Source organism: Gossypium hirsutum, chromosome D01 (genome assembly GCF_007990345.1).
Source record: "Gossypium hirsutum isolate 1008001.06 chromosome D01, Gossypium_hirsutum_v2.1, whole genome shotgun sequence".
NCBI lineage: Eukaryota > Viridiplantae > Streptophyta > Magnoliopsida > Malvales > Malvaceae > Gossypium > Gossypium hirsutum.
Genome location: NC_053437.1, coordinates 50,465,702 through 50,477,200, shown reverse-complemented (window position 1 = coordinate 50,477,200; position 11,499 = coordinate 50,465,702). Strand labels below are relative to the sequence as shown.

Here is an 11,499-nt window from a genome sequence, read left to right as displayed (position 1 = left end):
ATGATTAGTTCATATAATATAATTTTTAGAATAAATAATGACGTCACTTTTTATTTTGCCTCGGTTCACGTAATCATTCAACATAGTTAACTATTTGTTAACTGTCAGAGGTATCGACTTCTCATAAAAACAAAATAATTAAGTATGAAATAGAAAATCAAATATAATTTAGAAGTAATTTTTATATTAAGTCAAAAACAAAAGTCATAAATCCAACAAAAGTCAACTACAAGACAGAAAGTTGAAGACGAGAAAGCGTACCGAAGACGCTGGCTCACTACTATTTTTGGTTAAATTTGTTATTATTCCTTATATTTTATGAATGTTGTATATTTAGTCCTTCTACTTCTATTTGTTCAATTTCAGTCCTTATATTTTTCAAATTGGTCAATTTTAGTCCTTTACTTTTCAAATTTTTAGCTTTAACCCAAATTGTAGCAATTAAATATGTAAGGTTAAATTCAATTACAAATCTTGTACTAAGCATACAATTATAGATTTAGTCTATTTTCCCCAATTGGATCATTTAAAGTCTCTATGCTTTTTGAATTTTGAAATTCTAGTCTTGACGCAAATAACAGTCGTTAATCCATTAACTAGATTTTTAATGAGTAATATGTAAAAATAATAAGTTGAAATGGTAATACACATATGATAATATGTTTGATTCATCATATTTTAGAAATAGCAAAACTTTACTTAATGAATTTAACAGTTACTATTTGGTGAGGACTAAAATTTAAAAATTTAAAAAGTAAAGGACCAAAAATGACCAAATAAAAGTATAAGGATTAAATCTATAAATGTTTCAAAATACAGGCACTAATAGCAGAAATTAACTTTTTTTGGTTCAAATGGAACAGGCAGCCAAAAGAACGGCAGTTATAAATTTTAGCGGGAATAATAGTTTAACGGTTACAATAAGCAATTGCAATTTGGTCGCCCTCATGTCAACAAATCATAAATGGCCACGTATTACTATCCTCTCTTCTCTGCTTGTGTAATTATTAATGAAAAAAAACAGGAGGAAAAGCATGGAAGTGGAATGGGATTCCCTAAACTTGGCCATCCAACCACAAACAATGAAAATTATTCTCTCATCACTTTCAACCTCCCTCTCCAATTTTATTCACCGGTAAATCTTTTCTTTTTACCTGCACAAAAACCGCACTGTTCGTCGATTGATTGATTTTCAGGATTTTCCTCTCTCTCTCTCTCTTTTCAAATTTAGTTTAAAAAAATATGAAACGAATGCCTAAACAGGAAACTTGGATTGGTAACCTTCCAATTCCCACCTTATCTTGATTTTGTATATTTGCAAATTTTTCCTCTTGTTGCAAAATTAGATTCTTTACTTCGTGAATTTTATTTTTTTTAAGTAAGATTCTTTACTTCGTCTTGGACGGCGTGACTTGTTTGTGATGATCTTGTATTTTGGCTTTCATACTTGTTTGGATTAATAATGGTTTTCTCTTCTTTCTTGCCCTTTCATTACCTTCTGAAATTGTGAGGTCGTTCATTGTTGCAATTATTATGGAATTCGGCGAAGGTCCTTTTTTTTATAATTACTTAATCTTTTGAAAGTTTGAACAAAGAACTTGATAGCATTTTAGCTAGAAATTGAATAGTTGTCTTCTTCACTTCCATTAATTTCTTGATAATGTTATGGATATTGTTTGGGCGGTAAATTTATTTATGATCGACTGAAATACATGCTTTGTGTCTAACTCCATATGCACCAAACCCATTTTATGTTCGAACTTATTCATGATTGGAAAACTATATGCTTTTGGCATAATGCATGTGTTTGAGATTTTAGCTTGTTGAATGCAGGCATTCCTGGTGATGGGAGATGTTTGTTCCGGTCAGTAATTCATGGTGCCTGGCTGAGGTCAGGGAAGCAGTCCCCAAGTGAGAGCTGTCAGAAAGATCTTGCTGATGAACTCAGAGATAAAGTACATTTCTTTTCTATTTTACTCTTTTATATGAAGCATCAATTGGTTTTTAGTTGTACTTGCTACTGATGGGTTTTCCGGAAATTTAATTTTTTTTATGCAATCCCTTTTCATTTTTTTGTTAGCTGCAGATGTCTTTGTTGCTTTAAGTTCATTTTGGCATATACATTCAGCCCTAGGGAATTTTGTTTCTATGCAATCCATTTTCATGTCTTTCTGCTTTAACTTTGTATTGGCCCTCAATCAACCAAGTGCAGCTTCCTTTTCTACTACTTTGAACATTTTTCTCCTTACAATAAAAGATTACATGTCCTGACAGGTTGTTGATGAATTCATCAAGAGGCGGGCAGACACTGAATGGTAAGCTTTTCTTCTTTGGGAAGATCTATTAAGTTGTTGAAGAGGACTGCATATCTTTTACTTGGTTGTTAGTAAAGCTTGAACTATTGGTTCTGCTAGTAAGTAGGACAATTAGGGGTATCTCCTGAGATAAGCTGAAAAAATTTCTTGATTAGCATCTCCCTTTCAAATTTCAATTCATTGACACTACAAGAAAGTAAGTCTTGACACCTTTTTGCAGGTTCCTTGAGGGTGATTTTGACAACTATGTTGTGCAGATGCGGCAGCCTCATATTTGGGGAGGAGAACCTGAGCTGCTAATGTGCTCACATGTCCTACAGTGAGTTTTCTTTTCTCAGGATATGCTTATCAGCTAATATTTATGCCCCATGCAATTATATATACATATATATATGTATGTCTGTATGTGGTTGAAGTGAAAGATACATTTAGTTCCAGATAACTACTTGCTGGTCCAAAATAAAAAAAAACGAAGATTACTACTTGGTCTATGATTTCTTTCATCAAACTTGCCCTATAAATCAAATAGAATAATTCTAACACACACAAAAAAGAAAAAAACATAAATCAAATAGAAGAATGTGTTATATTCAGATACTAGATTTTGATTTAGGAATTGATCAATAGTTTGCTTAGCTTTCTTTAGTCCACAACTGCAAATAAACTTAACCTTAGAATACTTCATTGATTATTAATCATACAAACAATTTTCCAGATAGGCTTCGCCACCTCTGTGTTATTATGAGCAACAATCACTTTTAAATAAGATGAAAATTTGTTAACTGAAACCGAATCACATTAGCCCTGTGATTCATTGTTTTTGTTTCTATGAGATGCTAAGATGGATAGGAATATAACTAAATTTAATGCTATCAATATATCAAAACTTTCTAATCTCTTAACATGATATATATTTCATCCACAGGACCCCAATAACAGTTTACATGAGGGATAAGAATACTGTTACCCTCAAAATTATATCCGAGTATGGTCAAGAGTATGGTAAGGAAAACCCCATCAAAGTTCTGTATCATGGTTATGGACACTATGAAGTATTGATGAGTCCAGAAAACAGTGCCTCTTGTAAACCGTAAGATATCTTGCTTCACTTGTTTTATGTTCATTGCAAGTGACATGACATGTAACTGACAACATCATTACTGATTTTTACCCTTCACGTAATACCTATGTTAATCGAGGGTATTTTTTTGAGACTGCTTGAAAAGGTCATATACTCTTTTTTTTTTTGGTTAAAAGAAAAAGGTCATATACTCTGATGATGATGCCGTCTTCCTTTGTATAACTAAATTGCCCTCCTTTTGTCCTATAATGTTGACTTGTATGCTACTGTTAGAAAAGTTCATTTTAGGTCTGCACGTGTTTCAGACATTACAGGCATATCTTTCTTCTGCTGTAATTTGCCAATAATAAATTAACAATAGCAATTGCTCCTAACAGATTACTGGAACACTGATAGTAGTGGTGTTGGTGGTTTTTAGCAGGTGGAAGAAAAGATAACTTGGGGATAATTGCACCCTAAAACAGGTGATGCTAGGAATTCTGTACTGTAATGCCGTTGTGAATGTAATGATACGAACTGTGCCAAGTTCTTGGGAGTAAAATTCTCATTCATGGATTCTAAATAATCTTATGTGAAATGACCTGATTTAGATCAAGGGTCCATGACCTTGCAAAGAACAAGGATATTCTTCTTTATATGGCACTCTTTTCATTAAGACAATAAAGCCAAGTCATTAATATATAATCCCTAAGTTAACTCGTTAGTATATAGAATCCATGAGGTGGCATCCAATGCTCTCTCTAGACTATGGCCTTTTTTTTTTTTGTACAAAAAGAATGTGGTACAACAAAGGAAACTCAACTAGAAGACATTAGAAAATGAAATAAGGTAAAATTTTGATTTTGATCGAGTATTTATCCAAAAACGAAAGGAACACACTCTTTGTTTATAATTTTTTTTTTTTGAATTGTAATTTGGTTAGTTCATGTAACAACAATAAATCTGAATTTTAAATTCCCACATTCACATTCACATTCACATTCACATTCACAATCACAATCACTTTCTTTTTCCTTTTCCTCAAATTACAGTCTTGCATCTGATAAATATGAATTTTGAGTTCCAGCATTTTCTTTCTAGGGTGGAACATAGGAGAAACCGAGGCCTTGCCCTTTAAAATTTTAAAAATTTACCATTAAGCCCTTTAATTTTTTTTTGAAAATCTTACGTCTACTTTCTAAATTTTTTAAAAATTCTCATTAATTTTTCACTTTTTTTAAAAAAAATAATTGGACCCCTAGGTTTTTTTTTTGAAAAAATCATTAAACCTTAAAATTTTTGAAAACTTTTAATTAAACCCCAAAAATTTTGAAAGGTTTAATTAAACCCCAAAACTTCCAGGTTCCGCCACTGAATCTTTATATCCACAAATTGCAGTTTCTTTGTTTTGAAAAAGAGCAAAGAATAAAGAGGGTGATGGGAGAAATCAAGGAAAAGAACCCTTGACTATAACATCACATGTTGATGTAAAGCAGAATTTAAGAAATCTTTGAAATCCTCTTCCTTATATATCATAGCAACCGATGCAGTAGGCAATAGGGATTCGTAGTAACATATGTACGATGATATTAAGGAAAATACCAATTCTTGCAAAACTCCAACAAAACAACTTAACAAAACCAGCCTATGCTCACGTGCTTATATACAAAAAAAGACAGGGTTGGATGAAAAATAAACATTGCTACTCACCATCCTTCCATATCTCTCGGATTAGCTCATATCTAACAACTTTCCGGCCCCCCTTTCCCGTTCTCATCCAATTGGTTTTGGGAGAACTGCGGGGGTTCTCAATCATGATCGAGGTCATGGGTGAATCCAATTCATCAAGCTCATCATCACTAGTGTATGATTTTCTAAGTACCAATGACTTACTCCTTTCCATGACTTGGCTTCCTATAATGTTGGTTAGGGAAGTTGCGGAAGGTGGCGAATAGACAATAGGAGTAGCCATACATGGAAAGTTTGTGATAGACTCTTCCCCACCCTCAGAAAGATCCTGAAAAAAGAAGAAAAAAATCAGTCTCGGAAAACAGAACTCGGCACCACAAACTTGCAACATTGCAGGGTAATTAATGAATGAAATGGACAGTTATATTTAAAGCAGAATTTTTATATTGTTTTATGACAAACCTTTTCCAATGCTTCAAAAACTGCCTGTGAAACTGGATTAGGGTTGAACTCATCAGGTACAAAATCGTTAAGAACCCTGATGATGAGGGAGACGCTGAACTTGGGGCTTACCTTCAACAATAAAATTCAAAGGGAAGATGAGATTAACAGACAGGAATACTAGGTGACAGAGGAATGAGGTATAAAATATTGGTTTACTGAAATTAAAAGAAGGGTTAAATCACATTTTGGGGCCTGAAGTTAGCAACTTTTTCCACATTGGGGCCTGAACTTTTTTTTTTGTTCAAGTTATGCCTTGAACTTGGCAATTGTTCCCACATTGGGGTTTAAACTTCTTTTTTGGCCAAGTTAGGCCCTGAACTTGGCAATTATTCCCACATTGGGGCTTGAACTTTTTTTTTTGTCCAAGTTAGTAAAATCCTAAAGTTCATGCCCCAATGAGGGAACAATTGCAAGTTTAGGTCCCAATGTGGGAACAATTGCCAAGTTAAGAGTCTAACTTGGAGAAAAAAAAGTTCAAACCCTAAAGTGGGAATAATTGCCTAGTCCAGGCACCAAAGCGGGAACAATTGTTAAATCCAAGACCTAACTTAAACCAAAAAAACAAACTCAAGCCCCATTATGGGAAAAGTTTCCAAGTTCAAGCCTCAAATAACAATTTAACCCTTAAAAGAAACATTTCAATAATTCCAGAACTATACCTCTTTTCTTGTGGACCTATCCGCAAGCATCTCAGATGGAAGCATCATGAGATCACTCAATGCATTCAGGAGGCAAAAGGACTTGAAGGAACCCTCACATGCAGCATTTTTGCAGTCACCTACTTCGTTGCTATCTTCAGGACTCTCATTATCATCAATGCCAAATAGATCTGTTAGCCATCTTGACCAGTTTCCAATCTAGTAACACAGGGCCAACAGAAATGGATCCTTTCAGTAAAATGCTAGAAATGTAATAAGCTTTTGTATTCTTTTGTCATTATTAAAACAATTTTCTGTGAAGCAATATTAAATACTAATCACAATTTTTTATTATCTGTTGACATAACATTTGGAGCAAGAAATCACAGGGTGCAAGCATTTAGCTTCTTTAAAGGAGTAAACTTCTGAGGCTGTGAAACATATTAATAGGCCAAATTTGCAGGTATTGATAGATTCAACTGTGTCCAGCATATCAGTTTTAGACCTAAGTTCCATAAATGCATATTTTTGAAGCACATATACAAGTTCCCCGTAAATATATGGAAACAAAATCAGATGTCGCACATAAAGGAGGCAATTAAGAATTAAAGTAGCTCAATAGAACAGGGAACCCATTACTCACAGCATTTTTCAATTGTACACCTGCCCCAAAGCTTGATTTGCTTGCAGGGATAGGAAGAACCTTTGAATCGCTTATTGGATCAGAAACAGGGTCTGTTGGCATTTCTTCAGCTGATTCACGAAGAATAGCATTGAACATTGCAACATCTAATCTACCCACCAATTGCTCCATGACCTAATGATGAACAGACAACAATGTTTATCTCAAATTAGCATTTCAACAGCCTTCCAATTAGATAATAAAATCATAAGAAACAAGGACATGGCCTCATCTCTTTACTAAGAGACATTATGAACATGAATAAGCATAAGACCCAGGACCAAGTTTATTACGCATAGATGAAAACAAGCTATAGTATATCATAATACCAATTTAGCCAGCACAGCTAAGCAGCCACATTCGTGCCCACATGCTCGAATGGGACAAAGCCTCTCACAGGCATCTTTAAAAGCCTTCTTCCAAAGCTCAACTGAAAAACTCCCCTGCTCTTGATCACCTAATCCATATCTTCTGCTAGAGTTTTTCTTCGAGCATGAGCTCTTTGCAGCAGCAGACTGCATATATGGAGTCAAAGTCTGGCAAGTATATAGAGGGAAATAATGTCAGGTATAACTTCTGAAGACATTATGATGTGAGCTTAAAGAAAGGATTGACCTGCCACCACACAGACTCGACAATTCTGGAGAAGATCCAAGCTTCAAACTTTTGCAGTGCAAGTAAAAATGTCTGAGGGTCCACCCAGTCATCAGAACCTTCCGAAAATAGCTGCATTTCACCAATTGCGTGGCTAACAGTTGCTCTCAATACAATTGAATTTGATAACCAGAAGGTTAACCTGTGAAAATGGAAAAGAAATTGATCAAACAAATATCAGGTAAAAGGTACACGCAAAGAGAGAAGCTTTTGAAAAAATAAAATAGAAGTGGAATTGGGAAACCAGGTGTGCATAGGTATGAGAAAAAAATACATTTATCTGCAGTCTGAATGTCAGCTTAGGGCCACAGAAGACTAAATTTAAATTTGTACAACATGCAAACCGAATTGGCATCTTTGACAATTGTTAAGGTGGGAGCTAAAATCTCCTAGATTCATTTTCTAAAAGGGAAAAAAGTTATGGAAAGTGTTAGTGCTCACCTTGGAACATCATTTCCACATGCTTTAGAGACCAATACCAATCCTGAAATTGCAGCCCTTGCAGCACTTGCCCTCTTATCTTGGGTATTTGCTTTACAAGCATGAAGATAGAATCTAGAAAGTCGTCTAGCTGGAGCATGAACCTTGTTTGTAGAACTTCCATGCTCAGCAACAACGGAATAAAGACTAGCCTCAACAACAGCAGCTTCCCTTAATTCTTCTTCGAGCATTTCAATTTTGGATTCCAACTCAACTTTGCTGTTGGAAAAGCTTTTTGTATTTTCTTTGCTTTTATTACATGTGTCACTTGTAGAACCACAATGAATCTTTTCAGGAATATCATTTTCCTTTGCCTTCTTTGCAAACTCAGTTTTCTTTAGCAGCCCATAACTGTTACCTGAGTCAACTTTGCGGTTAGAAAAGCTGTTTGCAGTTTCTTCCCTTGCACCAAGTATATCACTTGTGGTACCATTAGAAGTCTTCTCAGGGATATAATTTTCCTTCGCCTTCTCCATAAACTGGATCTTTGATAGTCCGTTACTCGTACCTTTGTCAACATGCAACTGAACAGGTGTCACACGCTTTTGCCTATCATTTGCAAGGAAGCCACCTTTCACTTCAGTTGCTGTCGAGCTGGATGCAAAAGTGTTACTCCTCAATGCAACTTGCTTTCTCGTAGAATCTTGAGGTGGTCTAAAACCTAACCTGTCCTGAAGAGAATATTCCTCGGGGCCCAAAATCTGGTTATCCAGCTCATCTTCCCATGGTGACTTTTCAGCATTTCCCTTCCAATGGCCAACACGTGAATTGCTACTTAAATGTCTGTTTACATGGCATTGGTCATGCCTCCATGCTTTTCTAGCTCCCTCTCTTTTGCTATGGGAGTCTTTATCTTTTACATGATTCAAGTTCACATCTACTGGAACAGCAACACATGCCTCTGAGGAAGAAACTTTACCCATTGGATGACTTACAGGATTCTCGGGATTGGAGGACAAGTACATTGAAGATAAATGAGATGTATTCCCATTTACTTGCTTGAATGCTTCAACCGCCGGACTTACCCCTGAGTTTGCAGATGTTCCATCAGAAGGAAGACTGAGCCCAAGTCTTCCTATACCACCATTTGCTAATTCCAATCCAATCTGTAGTCAATAGTGACTTGCTATTAAACATTCAGAAATACTAGCTTTGCTAGGATGACAGCTATGAGCCACCAAATTAACCAGAACTACTACAGTCCTCCTAGAATAGAAGCATGCTGGTACCTAAGGAACTGCAATCTGAGTGACTGCCCAAAACTGACATATTGGCTTATGTAGTGGTTAAAAGGTGATCTACAAATTTATCACTGCAAATATAATGTTGCTCAACTTATTGCTCCTAGCAATTTTCAAGCTGAGGTATGGGCTAATTGCCAGCCATATCTTACCTCAAAAATTGTCCCAAGTTTGCTCCCCCTTCCCTATATTAATTATACAATAAAGACTAAACTAAAGCACAAAAATCCTGATTTTTTTAGCTTTTCAGAAAGGTGCATGTGCATCAAATAATAACACCACCAAGAGCAGAATCTAGATTTGTGAAAGCATAAGTATTTCTTAGTTGAATGAAAATGTAAATTATGGCAATGCTTCAAGAACCAAAGTCTGCCGAGTCAATTTCAGAAATCTTAAATCCAACCCAATTTCAAACCTCTGTTCAAAGACATTATAGAGACAATTCAACGTAACTAGAAATAAACAACGAAAGGAGAATAATGAATTTAAATACCTTCTCATGTTGGCTATGTGACTCCCTAGAAGAATCAAAAACAGATGAAGAAACAGTCCGAGATGAATGTGAGGAAAGACCATCATCACCATCATCAGTAAAAGAGGCAATCTCAGTTTCCTCATCATTCCCTTCATTTATTGATCCAGTAACAGATTCACTCCCATCCTTTTCAAGTGATACTTCTTTTGGCAAGCTGCCTTTCGATGATGAGCTGGAGCTACCTTTATCAAATGGCTGGATAGTAAGATAAAGAACAGGCTGTTCTATGTTCCTTGAACTCTTCTTCAAGTTAATAGGAGTGCTAATGCTTATAGTTTCCCTGATAATCCCATAATCTGCAAGGTTTACAACAGCAGATCCTAAAAGTTGACCCTTTGCCACCTTGTCCTTTCGAGGCTCATACAAGTAGAACTCTAAACAATTCTTCTGGAAGCCATCACGGTTGGTGCTCTTACGGGACGATTCCAGAGATAAAGTTACTTGAAGCCTGAAAGACTCGCCAAACTCGATTTTCCCATTCCTAAAACTAGAAACCGAGGACCCAGAATTCTTATCACCATTTTCCCATTGAAGCAATAAAGATTGAGCCGCTGGCAAAGACTGCAATGGTGTCCAAGGATTAATTTCCTTTACACATACAATGTAATAAACCTGATATGAGTTGCCTTTTCTGTTCTTAGTTCTTAGGCCAAGAACCATTGTTTGGTCTCTGAAGAAATTATGGCCTTCACTCTTAATCAATATGATCAATCAAAATGACTTCATGTTTTTGAAAACCACACATTAAAGATCTGTATTTAGGGGAAAAGCATAATCAGAAACAGTATACATTGAAAGAGATTGAACAAGAATTACAGTGTTTAAAGCAAATGAAAAATAGAAAAAGACTTTGGCAGGAAAACCGACTCGCTAGCAACCAAAGCAGAGAAGAGAAGGAACCAAACTGAAAACAAAACGTGGGTCCAAATCATTCTTACCAATATACTCTCCATTCATCAAGTTCATGTATTCCAAATGTTTAATTTATTAAAGCTAAAATAAAATAATAATAATAATAATTTTAAGGGAAAAAAAAGAGACAGATTAGAAATGTTTCTTTACCGAGCTAAAAAGAACCCTACTGTACATGAATCTCAAGAGGACCTCCACCACTAAATATCCAATGGAATATATATATATATATAATTCGAAAAAAAAAAACAGGTTAACAACCAATCATGCTACCATTTGATAACTCAAACTAAAGACAGAGTCAAAAAGAACAAATTAAACCCTTATTTTACACCAGAAAAAAAAAAGAGAATTAATTAGACAATGCTGAAGTAAAACTTAAAAATAGAAAGAATCTATGCATCAGATAGACAAAAGACAAGCAACCCATTTCATGCAAACATAATTAAAGCAAAAAAAAAAAGCTTACAGGGAACATCCGATGAAGAGAAGAATCATATAAAAAGGGAAACAAAACGAGAGTAGAAATGTAGGTAGAAGAAAAAGGAAAGTGTGGCAGTGGAGGCAGCTAAGGAAACAGTAGCAAAGAAGAAAGGAATAAGACAAAAAAGTGGGAGAAGGTTTACTGTTTAGAGTTGAAAAAGGGTGAATTGTTGTGAACTAATGTGCCTTTTTTTAAACAAACAGCGGTGAAAGCAGAAAAGGCTACGACAAATCGCAATTGTGGGAGGAGAAAGAGGAAACCTTTTTTTTCTTTTGTTGTGGATTTGGTATTTTTGTTATCGTTGC

General features: G+C 35.2%; 2 protein-coding genes across 5 annotated transcripts; one reads left to right on the top strand and one right to left on the bottom strand.

Moving 5' to 3' along the window:
- Positions 1-1,039: 1,039 nt before the first annotated feature.
- Positions 1,040-4,080, top strand: LOC107922289 (OVARIAN TUMOR DOMAIN-containing deubiquitinating enzyme 4). 4 transcript variants are annotated; one of them, XM_016852257.2, is made up of 6 exons: positions 1,040-1,276; positions 1,834-1,955; positions 2,275-2,315; positions 2,536-2,634; positions 3,241-3,405; positions 3,818-4,080. In XM_016852257.2, the coding sequence occupies exons 1-6, from the start codon at positions 1,243-1,245 to the stop codon at positions 3,831-3,833; spliced, it is 477 nt and encodes a 158-aa protein (XP_016707746.2). In that variant the 5' UTR covers positions 1,040-1,242; the 3' UTR covers positions 3,834-4,080. The 4 variants fall into 4 exon arrangements, with proteins under 4 accessions (XP_016707746.2, XP_016707745.2, XP_040943274.1 ...); XM_016852256.2 differs by having other exon boundaries at positions 1,042-1,276; positions 3,815-4,080; XM_041087340.1 differs by lacking the exon at positions 1,040-1,276 and adding an exon at positions 1,410-1,549.
- Positions 4,081-4,938: 858 nt separating this feature from the next.
- On the bottom strand, positions 4,939-11,499 carry LOC107922288 (uncharacterized). Its single transcript, XM_016852255.2, has 9 exons — positions 11,180-11,499; positions 9,757-10,550; positions 7,984-9,128; positions 7,504-7,684; positions 7,218-7,424; positions 6,850-7,023; positions 6,228-6,425; positions 5,527-5,637; positions 4,939-5,392 (listed from the first exon to the last, which is right to left on the bottom strand). Exons 2-9 carry the CDS (start codon positions 10,456-10,458, stop codon positions 5,078-5,080), a joined length of 3,033 nt encoding a protein of 1,010 aa, XP_016707744.1. The 5' UTR covers positions 10,459-10,550; positions 11,180-11,499; the 3' UTR covers positions 4,939-5,077.

Coding starts and splice junctions, on each gene's coding strand:
- LOC107922289 (XM_016852256.2), top strand. CDS start 1,243: ATGAAACGAATGCCTAAACAGGAAACTTGGATTG. Junction 1,277..1,833: donor TAAACAGGAAACTTGGATTG/GTAACCTTCCAA, acceptor TGTTGAATGCAG/GCATTCCTGGTGATGGGAGA. Junction 2,316..2,535: donor AGGCGGGCAGACACTGAATG/GTAAGCTTTTCT, acceptor ACCTTTTTGCAG/GTTCCTTGAGGGTGATTTTG.
- LOC107922288 (XM_016852255.2), bottom strand. CDS start 10,458: ATGGTTCTTGGCCTAAGAACTAAGAACAGAAAAGGCAACTCATATCAG. Junction 9,129..9,756: donor CACATAGCCAACATGAGAAG/GTATTTAAATTC, acceptor TATTGACTACAG/ATTGGATTGGAATTAGCAAA. Junction 5,393..5,526: donor TTTTTGAAGCATTGGAAAAG/GTTTGTCATAAA, acceptor TTCTTTTTTCAG/GATCTTTCTGAGGGTGGGGA.